This window comes from Uranotaenia lowii, chromosome 2, assembly GCF_029784155.1.
Source record: "Uranotaenia lowii strain MFRU-FL chromosome 2, ASM2978415v1, whole genome shotgun sequence".
Classification (NCBI taxonomy): Eukaryota; Metazoa; Arthropoda; class Insecta; order Diptera; family Culicidae; genus Uranotaenia; species Uranotaenia lowii.
In genome coordinates, this window is record NC_073692.1 from 72,462,163 (window position 1) to 72,487,849 (window position 25,687).

The 25,687-nt window shown below is 33.1% G+C and overlaps 2 protein-coding genes across 3 annotated transcripts in view; both read left to right on the top strand.

Annotated features, from left to right (window-relative positions):
• The window catches only part of LOC129748909 (breast cancer anti-estrogen resistance protein 3 homolog), a 353,061-nt gene that overhangs the window by 95,031 nt on the left and 232,343 nt on the right, over window positions 1-25,687 (top strand). The gene's annotated exons all lie outside the window — the stretch shown is intronic.
• LOC129741558 (uncharacterized) overlaps window positions 1-25,687 on the top strand; it is a 91,892-nt gene that overhangs the window by 64,457 nt on the left and 1,748 nt on the right. Inside the window, exons 4-5 of the mRNA XM_055733299.1 lie at window positions 18,175-18,238; window positions 24,434-24,650. Coding sequence (XP_055589274.1) covers window positions 18,175-18,238; window positions 24,434-24,650 — 281 coding nt within the window. The remainder of the gene's footprint in view (window positions 1-18,174; window positions 18,239-24,433; window positions 24,651-25,687) is intronic.

Here is a 25,687-nt window from a genome sequence, read left to right on the forward strand (position 1 = left end):
CTAATTATGACCAACCTATGAATGAACGTGCACTCGAAAACGGACATGACTTTGGAACTTCTGACAATGAACTAAGAATACATGGCATAGACGAACGCAACACAAATGGAAACTCTAATGAAACAAATGGAATTAACGGCATCAACGAGCGCGACCCAACAGGAAACTCTAACGGAACTAATGGAATTACGGCACTCAGGAGAATTAATCCTCACTGGTTGGGGGCCGGTGAAGAGAAAGTAACCACCCCACCCCTGGCTACAGGGGAAGACGATCGAGGAAGCGGGAGCGGGGACGTCATACCTCAACCCGTGCTCTGCCAGCCTACTCATCGTTCTTCCAGTAGGACAACACCGAACACTGCACCCAATATTATCTCGTGGAATGTGCAAGGACTCAGACCCAAAAAAGCCGAACTAGATATCTTGATTCAAGAAAATCAGCCACAAGTTATCTGTTTGCAAGAGTCGATGTGCAATTCTCAAAACTGCCCACGTATCAACGGATTTAAAGTCTACCACAGACCACGCTCGACAGGAAACCGAGCGGCAGGAGGAGTCGTTGTAGCAGTTCAAGAGAATATTGACAGCGAAGAAATAGAGCTCGAAACCGATTTTGAAGCTGTAATCATTAAAATTAGTGCACCACTCAACGTGAACGTCCTGAACATCTACCTGCCACCGAGCATGAACATCGATAACACAGAACTAACATCACTTATCAATCAAATTCCGAAGCCATTCATAGTGGTTGGGGACTTCAATGCCCACCATCCACTGTGGGGTTCTGATTACGTTAGTATACGGGGCAGATCGATCGTCGACTTCGCGGAAGATAATAGCCTGGCAGTCCTGAACACAGGAGAGCCCACTTACGTCGATCAAAGGCATGGTAGCTTTTCCTGTATAGACCTTGCTCTCTGTTCAGATGATTTGGCCGGAACGCTTGAATGGAGTGTTTTACCAGACACTTACAGCAGTGATCACATACCGTTAAACATTAGTTTCCCTGGTCCCTGTGAAATACCTCAGAAAAGTCGACCAAAATGGAAAATTGAAGAAGCCAACTGGGAACAGTACCAAGGTACACTCAGTTTTGAACGCGATGAGAACATTGAACGGCAAGTCGAAAAAATAACGAAATCCATGTTGGAGGCAGCCGAAGTATCCATACCCAAGACAAAAGGTTATCCCGGAAAAAGAAGTGTCCCGTGGTGGAACGCGGAAATAGCGGAGCTCGTCAAAAAAAGAAGGAAGGCATTGAGGCGGTTGAAAGCAAACAGGCAAAATCAGGAACAAATGGAAAGCGATTTTAAAAACGCGAACGCTGCTGCGAAGGATGCAATCATCAAAGCCAAGAAAAAAAGTTGGGAAGAGCTAGCGGAAACTTTTTCCTCCCAAACTCCACTAAGGGAAATGTGGAGTAACTATCAGAAGATTCAAGGTAGGAAGCGACGAACTCAAATCAACTCTATCTTATACGAAGGAGCAACTGTTTCGGATTCAGCAGCCATATGCGATTTACTAGGAAACGCATTCCAAAAAGTTTCGAGCGTGAGTACATACAAGGATGTTTTCTTGAACCACAAACGAGCCGTTGAATCAAACACATTATTCATTCCTGAGGATACAGGCCCTCACAATCAAAAATTCACCAGGTATGAGCTCGACGAAGCGCTAGAGGGATTGAAAGGCTCATCGCCAGGACCGGACAACGTTCACTATGCAATGATTAAGCACCTCCCTCCAGATGGAAAAGTTATCCTCCTCGAAACCTACAACCGATTGTGGGAGGAGTCAGTTTACCCACAAGAATGGACGAAATCATACGTTGTACCCATCTTTAAAAACAAAGGTCTTCGTTCAGACCCGCAGAACTATCGACCAATCTACTTAAACAGCTGCATAGGAAAAGTCCTAGAAAGGATGATAAATAATCGTCTCATGCATCTGCTAGAAACAAGAGGACTATTATACACCCACCAATATGCATTCCGGAAGGGAAGAAGTACAACTGACCACCTATGCACATTAGAGGAAAATATTCGTGAGGCGTTTAACAACAACAAAGTAGCGCAAGTAGCTTTTCTAGACGTAAGCAAAGCTTATGATACAACCTGGCGTAGGCTTTGCTTAGATCAACTAGGAAATCACAACATAGGTGGAAGAATGCTCCGTTATCTAGAAGAAATGCTTCGCTCTAGATCATTTCAAGTGATCGCCAACGGTAAAACATCAGGAACAAAAATTATGGAAACCGGCCTGTGTCAAGGCTCGGTACTGAGTGTCACCATGTTCTTAATAGCCATCAACACTCTCATCGATTATCTTCCCTCGAATGTAAAGTGCTTGATTTATGCTGACGATGTCATTCTTGTTGCAACGGGCGATAATGCTAAAGAAACAGAAGGTAAGCTACAGACAGCCTGTCACCAATTAGAACTTTGGCAAACCAAAACAGGGTTCCAAATATCAGCTCAAAAAAGTGCATCCGTGGTTTTTCGCAACCCGCGTCATAAAAAACCAAAAACCGGAAATAAACTTACATTAAATGAAACTATCATGCCTCGCAAAGACAGCTACAAATGTTTGGGTGTAACATTCGACCAGCACTTAAAATTCCGATCTCACGTTGAAGAGGTGAAAGCAGCATGCCAACAGAGAGTCCTTTTTATACGTAGCGTAGCTGCTAGGGCCTGGGGAGGAGATCGTAACACGTTGATCAAACTCTATCATGCAACTGTAGTGGAAAAGCTCCTGTACGCAGCCCCAATCCTATCAGGAATCGACGATAAAGTCCTTAAAGCCCTAGATACAGTGCATAACGCAGGACTTCGAGCGATTATCGGAGCATTCAGAACGAGCCCTATTTTAAGCCTCCAAGCGGAAACAGGAATCCCCAGCTTAAAATCATTGATCAATCAGCGCACTATACTCTACACAATCCGTCGAGCAGCTGTTGAATGCGTTGAGGAAATGATCGCAGTAGAAGACACTACAAGCGAGGACAGCGGCGACAGCAGCAGTAGCGACGCAGATGTAAGTTCTGGCGAAAGGTGGGGTGAACGAATCAGATCCCGATCCCATCCCAATTCTTATCGAATCAGAGGACAAAATATGATGAATGAACTAGATCTCAGCCTGCCAAGAGCAACTTGCTTCAAGATTCCAGTGTGCCCGCCATGGCAAAGATCCAAGCTCCACGTTGACAAAAGCCTCCACTACAAACTGTCCCAAGGTGCAACTGCGAATGAACTCAGGTGTATGTTCAACGAACTTAAAGAATCGGAGTATCGTATCCATAAAATGATTTTCACGGATGGATCGAAACAAGCGTCAAAATGTGGATTCGGAATTGTTAGTGAAGAGTTCGTTTTCCGAAAACGTCTAAGCAATATATGCAGCATATTTGCAGCCGAAAGTGAAGCAGTCGAAAAAGCATTGTTGTGGATAGTCGACCAGCAAAGACCTCAAGCATATCTGTTGTGCACCGATTCTATGAGCGTGATAAACAACCTTGAAAAGTGCAAGATAAACTCTAGATGGAAGGACAGCATACAAAACCTGCATAATCGGATCACTCAAGTAGGTGCAGAAATCATATTTTGCTGGGTCCCCAGTCATATCGGGATCCCAGGAAATGAGAGGGCTGATCGTGAAGCAAAAAGAGCTTTGGATCTTCCACTAGCAGAACAAGAAACCGTTGAATTTAAGGAAGTGCGGAAAGTTGTGAAAACACAAATCACACATAAATGGCAGATGGAGTGGCACAGAAATTTAAATAATAAACTACGTGAAGTGAAGAACACTGTTCTACCGTACAAATCAGTGTTCTCAGGAAAAAGGAGAGACGACGTTATTTTAGCCCGCCTGCGGATCGGACATACACTGCTCACCCACGCGTTCCTCTTGGATAGAGTCGATTGTCCATTATGCCCGAGATGTAACGAAAGTCTAACTGTAAAGCACATCATCGTAAACTGTCCACAACTAGAAGAGGAACGGAGAAAGCATGGCATCCCAGAAAACCTACGTGAAGCATTATCAGACGACAGCGATATGGCGGAAAAAGTGATAAAATATTTAAAAACCCTCCAATTGTATGAAAAAATTTAAAAATGTATTGTAATTTCCGAAAAAGTTTTATGGACCCGAATGATAAAAAAGGTCCCTAATAAAAAAAAAAAAAAAAAAAAAAAAAAAAAAAATTACAAAAATTACAAAAATTACAAAAATTACAAAAATTACAAAAATTACAAAAATTACAAAAATTACAAAAATTACAAAAATTACAAAAATTACAAAAATTACAAAAATTACAAAAATTACAAAAATTACAAAAATTACAAAAATTACATAAATTACAAAAATTACAAAAATTACAAAAATTACAAAAATTACAAAAATTACAAAAATTACAAAAATTACAAAAATTACAAAAATTACAAAAATTACAAAAATTACAAAAATTACAAAAATTACAAAAATTACAAAAATTACAAAAATTACAAAAATGACAAAAATGACAAAAATGTTATTGGTTGTCATATGGCATCAGAGCAGAGTGAAGCTGTTTTCCATTCTATTGATTTGTAAACGCGCCCGTTGCAGCAGACACGTCCCATTAGGGATGATATGTTGGAAGTGGGACTATTTTTATGTTTCGACATCCAGGAACTTAATATGACCGTATGTCTGGCTGGCGCCGATGTAGAACTAGCGTTGCCTGATGGTTGTCTGGTATTTTCCCTAGCGAAAGTGATATTGATTTAATTAGAATGGGTCCGTTCAATGATTGATGGAAACAATTTTTGTAATTTTTTTCAATTTTTAACCCAAAAACAAAAAAAAATTCAAAAAGGACACAAATTACAATAATGACAAAAATCACAAAAATGACAAAAATAAAAAAAATTACAAAAATTACAAAAATAACAAAAATTACCAAAATAACAAAAACTACAAAAATTACGAAATAACAAAAATTACAAAAATTACAAAAATTACAAAATATACAAAAATTACAAAAACTACAAAAATGACAAAAATTACAAAAATTACAAAAATTACAAAAATTACAAAAATTATAAAAATTACAAAAATTACAAAAAAAAACAAAAATTACAAAAATTACAAAAAATACAAAATATACAAAAATTACAAAAATGACAAAAATGACAAAAATGACAAAAATGACAAAAATGACAAAAATGACAAAAATGACAAAAATGACAAAAATGACAAAAATGACAAAAATTACAAAAATTACAAAAAATAACAAAAATTAAAAATTACAAAAATTTCAAAAATTACAAAAATTACAAAAATTACAAAAATTACAAAAATTACAAAAATTACAAAAATGACAAAAATTACAAAACTTACAAAAATGACAAAAATTACAAAAATTACAGAAATTACAAAAATTACAAAAATTACAAAAATTACAAAAATTAAAAAAATTAAAAAAATTACAAAAATTACAAAAATTACAAAAATTACAAAAATTACAAAAATTACAAAAATTATAAAAATTACAAAAATTACAAAAATTACAAAAATTACAAAAATTACAAAAATTACAAAAATACAAAATTGAAAAAATTACAAAAAATACAAAAATTACAAAAATGATAAAAATTACAAAAATTTGAAAAATTACAAAAATTACAAAAATTACAAAAATTACAAAAATTACAAAAATTACAAAAATTACAAAATTTACAAAAATTACAAAAAATACGAAAATACAAAAATTACAAAAATTACAAAAATTACAAAAATTACAAAAGTTACAAAAATTACAAAAATTACAAAAATTACAAAAATTACAAAAATTACAAAAATTACAAAAATTACAAAAATTACAAAAATTACAAAAATTACAAAAATTACAAAAATTACAAAAATTACAAAAATTACAAAAATTAAAAAATTACAAAAATTACAAAAATTACAAAAATTACAAAAATTACAAAAATTACAAAAATTACAAAAATTAAAAAATTACAAAAATTACAAAAATTACAAAAATTACAAAAATTACAAAAATTACAAAAATTACAAAAATGATAAAAATAACAAAAATTACAAAAATTACAAAACTTACAAAAATTACAAAAATTACAAAAATTACAAAAATTACAAAAATTACAAAAATTACAAAAATTACAAAAATTACAAAAATTACAAAAATTACAAAAATTACAAAAATTACAAAAATTACAAAAATTACAAAAATTACAAAAATTACAAAAATAACAAAAATAACAAAAATAACAAAAATTACAAAAATGACAAAAATTACAAAAATGACAAAAATTACAAAAATTACAAAAATAACAAAAATTACAAAAATTACAAAAATTACAAAAATTACAAAAATTACAAAAATTACAAAAATTACAAAAATTACAAAAATTACAAAAATTACAAAAATTACAAAAATTACAAAAATTACAAAAATTACAAAAATTACAAAAATTACAAAAATTACAAAAATTACAATAATAACGAAAATTACAAAAATTACAAAAATTACAAAAATTACAAAAATTACAAAAATTACAAAAATTATAAAAATTATAAAAATTACAAAAATGACAAAAATTACAAAAATTACAAAAATTACAAAAATTACAAAAATTACAAAAATTACAAAAATTACAAAAATTACAAAAATTACAAAAATTACAAAAATTACAAAAATTACAAAAATTACAAAAATTACAAAAATTACAAAAATTACAAAAATTACAAAAATAACCAAAATAACAAAAATTACAAAAATGACAAAAATTACAAAAATTACAAAAATTACAAAAATAACAAAAATTACAAAAATTACAAAAATTACAAAAATTACAAAAATTACAAAAATTACAAAAATTACAAAAATTACAAAAATTACAAAAATTACAAAAATTACAAAAATTACAAAAATTACAAAAATTACAAAAATTACAAAAATTACAAAAATTACAAAAATTACAAAAATTACAAAAATTACAAAAATTACAAAAATTACAAAAATTACAAAAATTACAAAAATTACAAAAATTACAAAAATTATAAAAATTACAAAAATTACAAAAATTACAAAAATTACAAAAATTACAAAAATTACAAAAATTACAAAAATTACAAAAATTACAAAAATTACAAAAATTACAAAAATGACAAAAATGACAAAAATTACAAAAAATTACAAAAATTACAAAAATAACAAAAATTACAAAAATGACAAAAATTACAAAAATTACAAAAATTACAAAAATTACAAAAATTACAAAAATTACAAAAATTACAAAAATTACAAAAATTACAAAAACTACAAAAATTACAAAAATTACAAAAATTACAAAAATTACAAAAATTACAAAAATTACAAAAATTACAAAAATTACAAAAATTACAAAAATTACAAAAATTACAAAACTGAAAAAATTACAAAAATTACAAAAATTACAAAAATTACAAAAATTACAAAAATTACAAAAATTACAAAAATTACAAAAATTACTAAAATTATAAAAATTACTAAAATTATAAAAATTATAAAAATTACAAAAATGACAAAAATTACAAAAATTACTTTTTTTTTTTTTTTGTTTCGATTATAGTCGTTTTACCATTTTTATGGCATTCGCGACTTTATCAACGGTGCAGTTGGCGGATCGTTATTGAAAAACTTATCCGGTACAACTGTGTTCGATGTTTGCTCTTGGGCTCGAACTCGCGGACATCGGCTCAGGAGACAACAGACTTGCCAACTGAGCTATATCACAAGCCCGCAAAAATTACAAAAATTACAAAAATTACAAAAATTACAAAAATTACAAAAATTACAAAAATTACAAAAATTACAAAAATTACAAAAATTACAAAAATTACAAAAATTACAAAAATTACAAAAATTACAAAAATTACAAAAATTACAAAAATTACAAAAATTACAAAAATTACAAAAATTACAAAAATAACAAAAATAACAAAAATTACAAAAATGACAAAAATTACAAAAATTACAAAAATTACAAAAATTACAAAAATTACAAAAATTACAAAAATTACAAAAATTACAAAAATTACAAAAATTACAAAAAATACAAAAATTACAAAAATTAACAAAATTACAAAAATTACAAAAATTACAAAAATTTCAAAAATTACAAAAATTACAAAAATTACAAAAATTACAAAAATTACAAAAATTACGAAAATTACAAAAATTACAAAAATTACAAAAATTACAAAAATTACAAAAATTACAAAAATAACAAAAATTACAAAAATTACAAAAATTACAAAAATTACAAAAATTACAAAAATTACAAAAATTACAAAAATTACAAAAATTACAAAAATTACAAAAATTACAAAAATTTGAAAAATAACAAAAATTACAAAAATTACAAAAAAAAATACAAAAATTACAAAAATTACAAAAATGACAATAATTACAAAAATCACAAAAACAAACAGAAATAACAAAAATGACAAAAATTACAAAAATTACAAAAATTACAAAAATTACAAAAATTACAAAAATTACAAAAATTACAAAAATTACAAAAATTACAAAAATTACAAAAATTACAAAAATAACGAAAATAACAAAAAATACAAAAAATTAAAAAATTACAAAAATTACAAAAATTACAAAAATTACAAAAATTACAAAAATTACAAAATTTACAAAAATTACAAAAATTACAAAAATTACAAAAATTACAAAAATTACAAAAATTACAAAAATTACAAAAATTACAAAAATTACAAAAATTACAAAAATTACAAAAATTACAAAAATTACAAAAATTACAAAAATTACAAAAATTACAAAAATTACAAAAATTACAAAAATTACAAAAATTACAAAAATTACAAAAATTACAAAAATTACAAAAATTACAAAAATTACAAAAATTACAAAAATTACAAAAATTACAAAAATTACAAAAATTACAAAAATTACAAAAATTACAAAAATTACAAAAATTACAAAAATTACAAAAATTACAAAAATTACAAAAATTACAAAAATTACAAAAATTACAAAAATTACAAAAATTACAAAAATTACAAAAATTACAAAAATTACAAAAATTACAAAAATTACAAAAATTACAAAAATTACAAAAATTACAAAAATTACAAAAATTACAAAAATTACAAAAATGACAAAAATTACAAAAATTACAAAAATTACAAAAATTACAAAAATTACAAAAATTTGAAAAATAACAAAAATTACAAAAATTACAAAAAAAAATACAAAAATTACAAAAATTACAAAAATGACAATAATTACAAAAATCACAAAAACAAACAGAAATTACAAAAAAAACTCAAAGATTACAAAAATTACAAAAATTACAAAAATTACAAAAATTACAAAAATTACAAAAATAACAAAAATAACAAAAATTAAATTAATTACAAAATAACAAAAATAACAAAAATTACAAAAATAACAAAAATTACAAAAATTACAAAAATTACAAAAATTACAAAAATTACAAAAATTACAAAAATTACAAAAATTACAAAAATTACAAAAATTACAAAAATTACAAAAATTACAAAAATTACAAAAATTACAAAAATTACAAAAATTACAAAAAATTACAAAAATTACAAAAATTACAAAAATTTCAAAAATTACAAAAAATACAAAAATTTCAAAATATACAAAAATTACAAAAATAACAAAAATTACAAAAATGACAAAAATTACAAAAATTACAAAAATTACAAAAATTACAAAAATTACAAAAATTACAAAAATTACAAAAATTACAAAAATTACAAAAATTACAAAAATTACAAAAATTACAAAAATTACAAAAATTACAAAAATTACAAAAAATACAAAAAATTAAAAAATTAAAAAAAATTACAAAAATTACAAAAATTACAAAAATTACAAAAATTACAAAAATAACAAAAATTACAAAAATTACAAAAATTACAAAAATTACAAAAATTACAAAAATTACAAAAATTACAAAAATTACAAAAATTACAAAAATTACAAAAATTACAAAAATTACAAAAATTACAAAAATTACAAAAATTACAAAAATTACAAAAATTACAAAAACTACAAAAATTACAAAAATTACAAAAATTACAAAAATTACAAAAATTACAAAAATTACAAAAATTACAAAAATTACAAAAATTACAAAAATTACAAAAATTACAAAAATTACAAAAATTACAAAAATTACAAAAATTACAAAAATTACAAAAATTACAAAAATTACAAAAATTACAAAAATTACAAAAATTACAAAAATGACAAAAATGACAAAAATGACAAAGTGACAAAAAGACAAAAATGACAAAAATGACAAAAATGACAAAATGACAAAAATGACAAAAATGACAAAAATGACAAAAATGACAAAAATGACAAAAATGACAAAAATGACAAAAATGACAAAAATGACAAAAATGACAAAAATGACAAAAATGACAAAAATGACAAAAATGACAAAAATGACAAAAATGACAAAAATGACAAAAATGACAAAAATGACAAAAATGACAAAAATGACAAAAATGACAAAAATGACAAAAATGACAAAAATGACAAAAATGACAAAAATGACAAAAATGACAAAAATGACAAAAATGACAAAAATGACAAAAATGACAAAAATGACAAAAATGACAAAAATGACAAAAATGACAAAAATGACAAAAATGACAAAAATGACAAAAATGACAAAAATGACAAAAATGACAAAAATGACAAAAATGACAAAAATGACAAAAATGACAAAAATGACAAAAATGACAAAAATGACAAAAATGACAAAAATGACAAAAATGACAAAAATGACAAAAATGACAAAAATGACAAAAATGACAAAAATGACAAAAATGACAAAAATGACAAAAATGACAAAAATGACAAAAATGACAAAAATGACAAAAATGACAAAAATGACAAAAATGACAAAAATGACAAAAATGACAAAAATGACAAAAATGACAAAAATGACAAAAATGACAAAAATGACAAAAATGACCAAAATGACAAAAATGACAAAAATGACAAAAATGACAAAAATGACAAAAATGACAAAAATGACAAAAATGACAAAAATGACAAAAATGACAAAAATGACAAAAATGACAAAAATGACAAAAATGACAAAAATGACAAAAATGACAAAAATGACAAAAATGACAAAAATGACAAAAATGACAAAAACGACAAAAATGACAGAAATGACAGAAATGACAAAAATGACAAAAATGACAAAAATGACAAAAATGACAAAAATGACAAAAATGACAAAAATGACAAAAATGACAAAAATGACAAAAATGACAAAAATGACAAAAATGGCAAAAATGGCAAAAATGACAAAAATGACAAAAATTACAAAAATTACAAAAAAATAAAAATATAAAAATTTAAAAATAAATCAAAAATTACAAAAATGACACAATACCAGATCAGATTTTCAATTTTACAAGGACAAAAAAAAAAGACTTAGTTTTTTGAGTATTTGAGTAGCTCACCACCAGATCTCAAATAGGTTCATCAAGTATGAATCAGCCAGGGCAAGAGTTGGGATAAAAAAGTGGTATGTGCTGCAAGCATGCAATCTTGCAATGGCATTGAGCCGTGCACAATGGAACATTAATGTATTCCCGCCATTTTCAAGACTGTGAATGACTACTATTGTTTCCGACGAACAAAGAACCAGGTTTCATGGCTTTTGAAACTGTAAAATGTTCTAGTTACACACCATTTTGCCGTTTCAATTGACCGTAGCTACATTTCTCCAAATGCAGCGAACGCTATCGCTCAATGAGAATTATTAAACTTGCACTGTTCGAGCTGCTCGTTTTTGTTGGTTTTGGTTTTTCATTTTCTGCATGCGGTCCAGACACAACTTCATGGATTTTTTTTTTCTTGGACCAGACAGCTGAATGAACGGGAAAATGTCCTCCAGGGATGTACAGACTTCCTCGGCTTACCATGAAATATTCAAACTCGTAAAGCGCGCCCATAATGTGAGCGATGAAACATTCAATCACACCTGATCCCGTGAGTATGTTCGTATGTGTGTTTCACTAACATCGTTGGATTGGGCGTGGGTGGTATTTATCACTGCTCGAATTAAATAACGCTCCCAGTGAGTAAGCTGGTGCCGTAAGGATGGATAAACGAGTCCCTCTAGGCTAGAACAAATTCTAGGGAGCTTCTGCTTTGGCTAAGTGGTGATGTAATGTAATTGCTACTTTTTACTGGCGTGTTTGAACTCTGAGTCATATTATTATAGGAAAAACGTAAATTGGCATTTTTCATAACCAGAAACAGGCTCATGACTTTTTTATCACAAGTGATTTACTAAAGAACTAATTACATTATTTTACACAAATTAAAAAAAAAATCGTGAGCTGTATTGACTAACCCACATTTATAATGTAAAACCAGGCGTTGAATCCGAAAATGAAATGAAAAAAAAACTCAGCAGAACAGTTTTGAAGTTATGCTTCAAATATGAAATTTTGGAAATATGTAAAATGTACTTGTACTTAGATTCAAATGCTTCGGACTGCATAATAATAATTTGAAATCTCTTTTTGCACATCGAAGGTGAATTAATTTGCTATTGATCATATGAACTTCATGTTTGCGTATTATCAACATTATTGTTAATATCAGTGAATTTATGATAGCAAAAATGAAAAAATGCATTTTTTCCAAAATTTTGTTTTATTGATTTTTTTGTTTTTAATGTTTTTTAGACAGTCAAACTGGTAAAATTCAAAAAATCTGATTTTATATGGGCTTTAAATGTCAGTTCATAACAAAGATTCGAGTGGCTTACCAGAAGGTCGCTTGTTCGCCTTCAAGTACTGCCCCTCTTAAGGAGTTTGTACTTCCTTTCAAGTTCTGCCCCTCTCCGGGTGGAGAGGGGGATTTTACTTCCATTCAAGTACTGTCCCTCTCGGGAGGTTTGTACTTCCTTTCAAGTACTGCCCCTCTCAGGGAGATTTTACTTCCTTTCAAGTACTGCCCCTATCAGGGGGTTTGTACTTCCTTTCAAGTACTGCCCCTTTCAGGGAGTTTGTACTTCCAATCAAGTACTGCCCTTTTTAGGGGGTTTGTCCTTCCTTTCAAGTACTGCCCCTCTCGAGGAGTTTGTACTTCCTTTCAAGTACTGCCCCTAATCAGGGGGTTTGTACTTCCTTTACTGCACTGCCCCTCTCAGGGAGTTTGTACTTCCATTCAAGTACTGACCCTCTCGGGGGTTTGTACTTCCTTTCAAGTAGTGCCCCTCTCAGGGAGTTTTTACTTCCTTTCAAGTACTGCCCCTCTCGACGGTTTGTACTTCCTATTAAGTACTGCCCCTCTCACGGAGATTGTACTTTCTTTCAAGTACTGCCCCTTCACGGAGTTTGTACTTCCTCTCAAGTACTGCCCCTCTCGAGGGGTTTGTACTTCAATTCAAGTACTGCCCCTCTCAGGGAGTTTTTACTTCCATTCAAGTACTGCCCCTCTCAGGGAGTTTTTACTTCCATTCAAGTACTGCCCCTATCAGGGGGTTTGTACTTCCTTTCAAGTACTGCTTTTCTCAGGGGGTTTGTGCTTCCTTTCAAGGGGATTGTACTTCCTTTTAAGTACTGCCCCCCTCGAGGGGTTTGTACTTTCTTTCAAGTACTGCCCCTCTCAAGGAGTTTTTTCTTCCATTCAAGTACTGCCCCTCTCAGGGGGTTTGTACTTCCTTTCAAGTATTGCCTTTCTCAGGGGGTTTGTACTTCCTGTCAAGTACTGCCCCTTTCAGGGAGTTAGTACTTCCTTTCAAGTACTGCCTTTCTCAGGGGGTTTGTACTTCCTTTCAAGTACTGTCCCTTTCAGGAAGTTTGTACATCCATTCAAGTACTGTCTCTTTCAGGGAGTTTGTACTTCCATTCAGGTACTGTACTCTCAGGGGGATTGTACTTCCTTCCAAGTACTGCCCCTCTCGGGTAGTCTGTACTTCCTTTCAAGTACTGCCCCTCTCAGGAAGTTTGTACTTCCTTTCAAGTACTGCCCCTCTTGGGGAGTTTTACTTCCTTTCAAGTACTGCCCCTCTCAGGGAGTTTGTACTTCCATTCAAATACTGCCCCTCTCAGGGAGTTTGTACTTCCATTCAAGTACTGCCCCTCTCAGAGGATATGTACTTCCATTCAAGTACTGCCTCTCTCAGAGGTTTGTACTTCCATTTAAGTACTGTCTCTCTCAGGGGGTTTGTTCTTCCTTCTCAGGGAGTTTGTACTTCCATTCGAGTACTGCCCTTCTCGGGGGGTTTGAACTTCTGTTCAAGTGGTTTGAACTTCTTTTCAAGTACTACTTCCATTCGAGTACTGCCCCTCTCAGGGGGTTTGTACTCCTTTCAAGTACTGCCCCTCCCGGGGAGTTTGTACTTCCATTCAAGTACTGCCCCTCTCAGTAGATTTGTACTTCCATTCAAGTACTGCCCCTCTCAGGGGTTTGTACTTCCTTTCGAGTACTGCCCTACTCGGGGGGTTTGTTTTTCTTTTCAAGTACTGCCATTTTCAGGGAGTTTGTACTTCTTTTCAAGTACTGCCCCTCTCAGGGGGTTTGTACTTCCTTTCAAGTACTGCCCCTTTCAGGGGGTTTGTACTTCCTTTCAAGTACTGCCCTTCCCGGGGAGTTTGAGCTTCCTTTCAAGTACTCAAGTACTACTTTCAGGTGGTTTGAACTTCCATCTCAAGTACTGCCCCTCTCATGGGTTTGTACTTCCTTCCAAGTACTGCCCCTTCTCAGGGAAGTTTTTACTTCCTTTCAAGTACTGCCCCTCTCAAGGAGTTTGCTCTTCATTTCAAGTACTGCCCCTCTCTGGGGGATTGGATTTTCTTTTGAGTTCTGCCCCTCTCAGGGGGTTTGTACTCCTTTTAAGTACTGCCTTCCTTTGAAGTACTGCCCCTCTTAGGGGGTTTATACTTCCTTTCAAGTACTGTTTCTGACCAAGCTTACCAAAATATCAGCGTTACATTTTTCACCTTCAATAATACACCACTCTGTTTTCCACTTTCCTTGTTATAAGTTCGCTTATTTTTGTAAAAAATCTGTTATTTCCTTCAAATTGTGTGTTTGGGAGTATGAAACTACCTGAAACCACGCCTTTGTCGTATCCGGTGGTCTCCGATAAATCTCATTCTTAGTAATTTTTAACATTTTTTTATATCCTCAAATTTTAAAAATGCTTATGTTGGCTATCATCCAATACAATCGATCAGCTTGTACAAGATTGTATCAAATGATAGTCGACACGAGCGTTCTTAAAATTTGAGGATTTAAAAAATGTAAAAAGTAACTAGGAATGTGATTTATCGGTGCCGCGAGACCATCGGATATGAAACCATTTGTGCTTTTTCAAATCGAATATGACTAAATGCGTTTTGAAGAGTTTCTTATGTTATTTGTAAATTGAGAAAACGTATATGTACTTGTTTACATAAGAATTATATATTTCAACCCAATCTTGTTTGAGAACTTGAAAGTAGTTCTGCGGATTAAGAATAAAAAGTAATCCTTTTATGCGATTCACCAAACCAAAACCAACCCAAACAATCATATCAAGCAGGGTCGTAATTTATATTTGTGGCAAAAGGGAATGAGGGTATATATGATCTATTAATTCAATGATTCTTTCTGACAATTCTGACAAAAAATCAGTAGAATTTAAAAAAATACTTTTTTGGTCAAGAAACAATTTCTGAATCTATTGATGCATTAATCAAAACTAAATTTTCTTACCTGCTTTTATCCCTCAATGCAACGAAAGAAAATTTAATAACTTCACAACAAAACCCTTAGCACAATGGTAAAAAACAACAAGCAGCGATAAAACAAAACCCGACGTGGAATTCAATTTCGATTGGCTCCGACCAACGATTTCCCCAGCGACTTTCCAATGTCGCGACGTCGTCTGCACTTGCAGTTCGTCCAATTCAGTCAGTTTTGCCACGACGGACGGGACATCCAAATGGTCGGAGGGAAAAAGGATATGGGAATTTGATGAAATTTTTGTGCTTGGAATGGGAAATTTCAATGGTCGTCCCCAATCCCTTACCTTTCTTCACACACACACGTGCTTCCCCGTAAATTGAATGCTCTGATCATGGGATAAACAAACAATTCTCTCTCCTATCGGCAAATCGAAACGGGCAAACAACGACGGTTTTTTTTTCACTTGTTTGCCGGAAGTACCACACCCAAAATTCAGCCTCTGTGCCAATGGCGTGTAGTCAATTACATAGCATCATTGGTACAAGAAGATAACGCGATCGGTGCTGATTCGATTTGCTCCCACCGGCATTAATCTCCCAAATTAACCGAATTGCGTATGTCTGAAAGAAACAAAATAAAAACGCTTTCACGTCCCTCCCTATCGCATCACAAGACGAAGAAGGATGGAAATAAATACCGGCCAACACCAGGCAGCCAGCGAACCGAGCACTGTGCGTGTGAATGTAGCAAAAGCAACAACAAAAACATCCTTCTAATTCAATCCCTTCAATCCAACAACCACGGCCGAGCTGTGCGTGTGTATGCAGTAAAAGCAACAACAAAAAAAAACATTCCTTCAATTCAATTCGCCGGCAAACAACCACGGCTAAGCTGTGCGTGTGTATGTAGCAAAAGCAACAAGAATATATTCCTTCAATTAACCGGCAAACAAGCACCGGCCAAGCTGCCCGGCTTTAGCAGCTGTGTATATGTAGCGTGTGTATGTAATAGCAGGCAGTAAGCAAAGCACAGTTCTCATTCAATGGGTTTCCCGTTTCCTCCACTCCCGTTCCCTTTCCCGTTTCCATCGCAAGACAAATGAATACCTTGAAAGGAGGCCAAACGCCGGGAAGCCACTGTCGTGCGTTTCTTTTGTGATTGATCGGTGGCAGAATGCCTATGACAAATATCCCTCTTCCTGCATGAAGTTCAAATAGTACACTGGTTAAGATGTCGGTCTGGCAAGACCAATCAGTTAGTAATTTGAGTTCGATTTTCCCTACGGGTGCTGTGGTTTATATTTTTATTTTCTTGTTTCTGGGATGAATTATCCAATAGGAACGAAATCCCATAAAATGTTTTTCTTGTTTTGCTTGAATGTAGTGGTCATGCATCATTTTAGTTGGGAGCCGAGTCCTTATGCCAGTTACGGTTTTTCAAAGATATCATCTTCGGCACAGTGCACATTTCAGCGCATTATCGGCACAGAGATGTGCTAAATAGGCATTGGATTTTTGCAACCTCTTCTATGGGTGCAAGTTATGGTTACAGCAACGGCAGAGTAAGCTGCTCAGAAGATGGCATGTGACAGATTCTAACATTCCGAACGAATGTATGAAGCTTTTGTTTTCGTTAGACGCTTTTATTTTTGTTGAAACTGATCACTTTTAAACCCTGTTTATGTTCGTCTATCGATGAGTATTAATTTTTATTTGAATGGATCAATTATTGAGCTTTTAAAAGCTGTGTGCTTATCCCACCCTAAATACATAACCGATTTAGGGAAAAGTTGACTAAATTGGACCGGTCATCGTTTATGGCAGCCTACCCAATTTATTTGACAATCATGTGCTGAAAATGAAAAAAAAAACTATAATTCCATTCCAGAAAAAAACGCATAACTATTTTCTTACAAATAGGATTATAGTCGATAAGAAGATTTTCATCAAACAGGCGCCCGTGTCGTTTCAATCGGCTTCGATTGATCGCTCTTTTATTGCTGCCACACTGATAAAATCGGTGAAAAATGGAGAAAACGCAATTTAAGACTTATTGCCACATTTCCGTTTGAGGAACGGATTGCTCCTCCTTCACCACACGAGGGCGGAAAAAAGCCATTTGTCTGCGTTTAGGAATTTTGCGTTCTTTCAGCACTTCCGCTTTCTCGGGGAATAGGACGTGAAAACAGATCTTAGGTTTTTCCTTCTTAGTTCTTATGTCTTTCTTGAGTTTCCGGAATTAACTGGCCGCAAATGCCACGTATCTACAATGCTAAATGGTTTACCGACGCAAGTGCTTTTACTGAGTATTTCAACAAACCTTAGATAAAACTTTTATCTCCGAAGAGTATGGGGATTTTTAATTAAATTTATGTTTCTTCACTTTTCTGTTCTTTCTTTCCAGCAGCTATGAGTGTCTGACGGTTGGAAAAACGAAGCAGAGCAAAAGTCTGGGCGATCTGTTAGAAATGGTAAGTCCCTAAAGTGATGATATATTTGTTGGCACCTTGTGTAAGTAGTAAAGGACTAATTTTTCCAGTTATAACGTTAAACAAAATTGTGGTAGGAATTGCTTATAGGAAAACATATATTTTTGATGTTTGTTCTCATTAGGAATTGAATATCACCAAAATAATGATACTATTATTTCTATTCTCATTAGCAGAGTAGGGGAGATAAGGGCACCTCAAGGAAAACTCTTATTAAATTGTAGAAACAGCTATATTATGTGAGTAACATCACTGTTTCGAGTTCAAAGGAGACTAAAGAAGTCTATTTGGTAAGAAAATTTATTGAAGAATATACGTACTTCCATAGAAAGAAAGGTTACTCACTTCACCCCGGTTGCTCGTTATGCCCTTATCTCCCCTTAATCGAAAAATACACATTTTTAAGGTGGAAAATTCTATAAGTTCATTTGTTGTTTTACTAATATAACATCAAAGTTAATATTTAAAATACCAAAATCAGTTAATCATAATGACTGGTCGGGATTGGTTTGGCATTGACTCAATTGGATTGTCCTTGGTTTTCAAGACTCTTTGTTATAGTTGTCTAAAAAATTGTAAATCTTGATATTCCTTCGTGTCTATCACGTTTTTACAGCTCGTGGTCTGATCTAAACTTCTGATAATCACCTGGGACACATCTGTCTAAGATATTCCCAAGATTTTAAATAGGATTCGGATCTAGATTTTTACCTGGCCCTCCGGAAAATAATTCTTGGGGGCATCCATTAATTACGTAACGCTCCTAGGGGGGAGAGGGAGTAAGCTCGAGCGTTACGAATTGTGACGTAGGGGAGCGGGGGAGGCATGCTCATCGTTACGTAACGATTTTTTCCATAAAAAATTCAGTTTACTAAATCGCAGCTATTTCGATGTCATGCAATTTTTGCAGAATTATAAACAAACCAAAATCAGCTTAAAATTTGTAAGCTTCAACATTATTTAAACTGGTTTGATTCCTTCCCTCTTAAAAGATTCTGAGATAGACTCCTTAAAATCTGTATTGAATATCCGTGAAATAACCGTTGGAAAACCGAACCTCAATTCAACTTTAAGACAGTAATTTAAAAAAAATTTCTCAATTGATTTAAAAAATACTATTTTGATTATTCTGACGAATATTACAAAGTGGAATATAATTTGCATAACAAGCAAAATTAAGTAAACAAGATAGATCATCAGTGTTCACACTAAAAACGTCTTGACTGGTCACTGCACTGGTCGAGTAAGAAGAGAGCTATGAGACCAAATACAAACAATGAGCAACATACGAACGAATGCATGGATTACTATGATTGATGCGAAATATAAAACTTAACATACTCCCCCCGCCGGAATGAGTCGTTTGATTACTCTTTGATTTATTTTATTTAAGCTGGCTTTGTAAGCTTTTACTGGTCAAAAATCTACAAAGTGTCGCTGCATAGCAAATGTTCAGACGTAAAATTCCATGTTCAAGCTGAATTGAATAAATTATATTCTTATGTTGAGAGGCAGAGGTAGGATATGCTTATTTGAAAATAAGGTTAAGCTTGTTATTATTGTAGTTCAATAACGCTGTTTCAATCATTTTTTGGAAAACTATCCAGAGTAAATTTAATCAAGTAGCCTTGACTTTTTGGTCCGCACTCCGATGTATTTCAATCCCTACTGCAGTTCATAATGATCAGTGATTTCAACCGTTTTAAATCTCGGTCTCCAATAAAAAGATTTGAATCTATCGTCGATCGGGCAGACCCATACGAAACTATAGTGGAGTAGAGAAGGTCAAGCAAAGCACTACATATAATTCTGTGTCGTATCAATTAAATTTTCTTAAGTTGATCCGAGCTGTCGTGCTTCTTTTGTTTCTCTTTCGTTAGTGGAATAAACGCATGTCCATCTTGCCTTGATGTCTGCTTAGTCCAGTTGTGGAAGCAGAATTTGTTTAGAGAGCTTGCAGTTTTTTTTTAACTGAATTAGGCCTATGTTTACAAATGATAAGGATTACGACAATCTTAATATTCATTCAAGCACAAACTCATTTACTATTTATCGCAAACTATATTTCAGAATGAATGTCCCATAAGTTTTGGACTTTTTGATTTCCAATAACCTTTTGTCTATTTGGTTTTGACGAAAATATGTCACATCATTAATCATGTAACGCCGTTTGATGATACGGACCTGAAGTGATGCCATGTTTTTCTATTTATCTATGAATATTCTCCTTCTCGATAGCGTGTTCTTCAATGTCACCAAAAATTAGCGATTTAACATCAACATATTGTTCTATAATATGGTGGTATAAAAGTTGAGTTGAGCGAGAATTATAAATCGCCGCTGATAACAAAAAAACACGCTTTTGTGACCTCCTATGTGCATTCATCCCTGTTTATTAGGAAGGGTTTTATGTAGAGTGATTTATACAGTACTGCTTAAAATAGATTCAGGTGTATAAGAAATTATATTTATTCTACATAATATATTTATTGTATGAATGAACCAATTGAAACAATTCACGTAAAAAACTGATTGATTTCATCTTATTTATCGTTCAACATAAATCTCTGGCATCAGGCATTTATTTTGTAAAGTCAGTTTACTCTGAAGCTTAGAAGATCTTCATAACTCCAAGAAAAATTCTAAAAATCTCATGATTATAAATCACCATGTTAGAAAATGTTGCATATCTTTAGGTTTGTAAAATGGAATAAGGGCAATTTAAAAGTTTCCGTGCAAATACCCGTCTTGTAGGATTATGTTTGTACTTGGATGCCACAGTTGCATTGACGTTGCATCTTCATTGCGTTTAGAAGGCTTCTTTTGAATCAAAGTATGGATTCTTTCAATATATAACATCTTGGGATACTCATCATGGAACTTATCCGGCCATTCTTTCCAATCTCAAATTCAGTCAATAACTTTTGACATTAGCTTGCAATTATCAAGGAGAGTGATCCATTTTTTGAATATTATCGCCCTCGTTTTTCTTTTGCTTATTGTTTGTCAAGGATCTATCTAACAGGCAGCGAGCTCAACTCCATACATATTTATTTTTGAAGGAAATTCCATCACCATTATCCCTTCCAAAACAACAAGACATATGTCGTCGAGCCCGAAGGCACTCCAAGCGACCGTTTTTAGGATACTAAGCCTCGTGAAGCATCATGCTATTCGACCTTGTCTTCATCCCTTAGTTAATCTGTGCTGCCGTTCAACAAGTGCCTGAAACCTGTGTGTATCTCTCAAGAAAATTCGTTGAACATCCATGCCTGCAACTTGAATTTAAATGCTCGATTGTTAGAATAGTTTAAAACTGCTGTCCGGCAACAAGAAGGGTAACTTATTTCTGAACTACGACATCATCGACATACAAATCTGGCATGATATTGTCACTGAATACCCAAACCGCAATTTTCGTTAAATCAGCGACGGCGACATTCACTGACAACATTGTATGTTGGCCAGATATCTTCAAAGTTACGGAACCAAACAATAGAAAGGATTGCCGAAAGGACTCTTGCTACACATACATGCTAGAGATCTGTTGGGCACAGATAAGATGTTTTTATATGCGGCAAAATCAAAATTAAACTAAAATGTAGTTTTTTCCAAAAACGAATGCATTTGATTAAATACCGGAAAAAAAGGCATCATTTTTTGTAAGTCACTTTAAACGGTTCCTCCTGATCTTTGATTGACGTATTGGGATTTGTTTTATAGAATTTTGTACCCGGAGGACGAAATTTAGAGCTATCGTTGCGTAATTTAGAAAGAACCTTTAACAATATTTGTTCTCTTCCACTAGCAACGGTCGTATCCTTTAAAAAAATCTCCATTTTTATTAATTGACCGTTGTCGAAATCAGAAAACAAATCCACAGACAAGTGAACAAATGTTCTGCCTACGTTAAATTTGTTTAATAGTTTTCATAAATTAAAACAAATTACGGCTTTCTTGCTTCGAATCGTATTCATTTTGCATGAAGTTGTCACTTTTGTTTGCCCAACGGCTTACTGTTACGAATGTACCGTGCAAAAGCAATTGATGCAATTGATATGACATTTTACATGGTCGCTGGTTGGTAAGGATACTAATCACCAGGTCGTAAATTTCGGATTTTTACTGCATTGACAATATATTAGCGCTTTCTGGCTACGCCTATTGGAAATGGACACCCAACTGGTGCTGAAAGCCTCAATAAGCGAACGAAGAAGCACATTATGACATAGTTGTGATTCGAATTGTCTGGACTACTTGTTTTGTGAAAACACGTTATGGTACAAACTGCAAACCTTCCAAAATAGGTGACAAAAAACTCTTCCAGCATGCATTCATGGCACTAAACTAAAACATCAAAAATATATTAAGGTAATTACAGTACAGGACCGCAAAATTTGCAAACTGTTCTATGAACAATTTTTAACCACTTTTCATGTATAGGTTTGTTTTCTATTTAGCAACATAACGAATACATAATAATTCTCAAATTAGCTTTACACGTCTGTAGGTAATAAATTGCAAGTCAACGGCGAAGATTGCTTTGATTCCGTTCTAAGATTTTTTTTAAAGTTATCACAAGGAAACTCCTTTCGGATGAATTTTGTAGCACGTGTTTCGTCCATTTAGCTTCTATTTATCGTTTCACCTCCTATGCCCTGCCGGAGTTCAACGCCATATTTATGCTCAAACTGCTGACAAGGACCACATCATAGCCATACTGGTACACGACACGACTGTACAGTCCAAAACATATTGTAAAATCCTAGCTAACCCAACATCAGCCATTGAAAATCCATGTGTAAAAACATTGACAAAATCCATGTTTACAAGAATCGACCCAATGTCGTAAGCTAGCGTATTTTTAAACCTTGATCCAATAACAGATTTATCGATATGTGTTGAGAGTTTCATAATTTGATCCACTATCAAATTTTATCGACCCAATGTCGAATATGGAAAAGGTTTTTTATACTTTGACCCAATATCAAAGTTTTCGACCCAATGTCGAACAAGTATTTTCATGCTTTGACCCAATATCAAAGTTTTTTTTCGACCCAATGTCGAGTGAGGAATCGATTTTTCATGCTTTGACCCAATATCAAAGGCTTTCACCATAATCGGCCCAATGCTAACAGTTGTTCGTTTCTTGAAATCCAATATCGCAACCAAATCATTTACCTGAAACAACCTGAAACTTTTCAAAGAAAATTTTAATATTAATCAATTACCAAAATCTGTTCCGAAGGACCACTAAATATGTTCACACTAAAAACGTCTTGACTGGTCACTGCACTGGTCGAGTAAGAAGAGAGCTATGAGACCAAATACAAACAATGAGCAACATACGAACGAATGCATGGATTACTATGATTGATGCGAAATATAAAACTTAACAATCAGTGAATCAGCACAGAGCTCGTAATAAGACAATCAATTCATTTTATCAGAGAGTTATCATCAATGAGAATTAAGAAGCGATTTGGATAGATATTTAATTCGTTTTGGAGAACGTAAAAAAAAATTTTTAAATCTTTTTTTGATCTTCGAAAATCAGTACTTAAACACATGCGAAGATGGGGGGAGGGGATAATTATCGGCGTTACGTAATTTTCAAAGGGGGGTTCGTCGAAGCGTTACGATTTGTGACATACGGGGGGGGGGGGAGGGGGTCTAAAAAGTGCATTTTTTGCGTTACGAAATTTATGGATGGCGCCCTTTCTATTGAAGATCCGTTCCATTTCTTTCTTCGAGACATGAATCATAGCATTGTTTGCTTTCAGTAGTCTAATGCCCAAATTGACAGGAAGCACTAGTGAAGGCTCATTTACAGTTCTCGTAAAAATGAACGTAAAAAAACTATTATCTCAAAAGCGCAACAAAACCAGCATATGTACCTGTTATGTTTGAGCTTCGGTCAATTAATTAAACCATGTGTTGGACAGTTGAAGAAAAATGCGTTTATTCTAACTTACAAGTCAAAATTTGGCCTAGTGGTAAAGTGTCGAAGACTCCCCTAGCAACTAAAAGTCGAGGCAATCTTGATATAATTCGCTACCTCGCGCTCGGTAGCATCTCCCCTTTAGCTAATGAGTGCAAAAGAGACTGCGCAACAACGTCAACTGCATGCAGCCAAAAAGCTTTGTCAACTCACAACCAGAGGGACAACTTGGATAGTCGATGCTTCCGGGTAATAATGTGATCGGCAGCGACGTCCCAACTAAACGTCGAACGATGAGCGATAGCAAAACGAGAGCAACGACCGAAACTCGCGGTTCAAGACCGGTCAAATGTGGCTTCCTGGTGTTTGCTCACTTTGCTAAAATCGACCGCAGTGTATGCATAAGCCAAGATTGCGAAAACTACATGAGTGCAAATAACAGTCAGACACCAAGTAAGCCAACCACCACTCATCCGCCATTTTGTTATCATCAAAAGGACGGCGCTAATGCCAGTGTCATCGTACTACAGGACCTCTTGATTTTTGGGACAAAATACTGTGATTGGAATAACATCTTTCCTCCAACTACGACGGGGATAACCGTCACCGTACGACGGTGAACCCATGTTCAAAGGCCTCGGTAGATGGCTTGGAAGCTGATTCTGTTATAACGTCAGCTTTACCGACTAGGATTTGGCAGCATCAGCAAGAGCTTAGCCTTCCAGGTATCATGCCCTTTTGTACAACAGGTCTGTGCAGTGAAAACTTTTATTAAATATACTATTGTCGAGAAGTGCAATTTTGGTGTTTTTTTCTGAGTGCATTCTGGGAAATCCCTGCGATTTTGTTTGATACGCGTACCGCCCTGAGGTCTAGAAAGGGTATCTCTTACACGCCGGTGGAAGTGAATGACGGATTTTTGGAAAAAAAACTTTACACACCCTAGTCACTTACGATGCGATATTCTTATTATCATTCCAAAAAGCTACGTTAAACTGCGATCAATCCCTACCACCATGATGGAAGTGTTATCCGACGCTTACAAAAAGCAAACGTAATCATATAGCTTCCTTGAAGATTCACGGATCGCCGAGGACGTTGTTGTAATGGAGTTGAACACGAAGATGAGCCAGGTTCCTGGAAATCGGGCTAAAGTTTCCCTTCAAGGTCAGGAAAACTGTCGTCCATTCGTCATTTGTTGAATACACCTTGACGTAAACAGAAGACCCAACTTCGAACCTTCGATTACGCTTGAGCTTCTTGGACACGTTGGGCGCAGAAGATCCAAAGTTGTACGTATGGTGTAGATCAGTGGTTTTCAAAGTGGTCCCTACCCATCCCCTTGGGGGCGTTGAGAGCTTCCAGGGGGGCGGTGAGCTCCATCTTGAAATTTGGGGGGCGTTGGAAGGGTTCAGGGGGGCGGTGTGGTCGTTATTCACATTTTCATAAATCACGAAACAACGTAGATTTGGAATAACAACGATTAAATT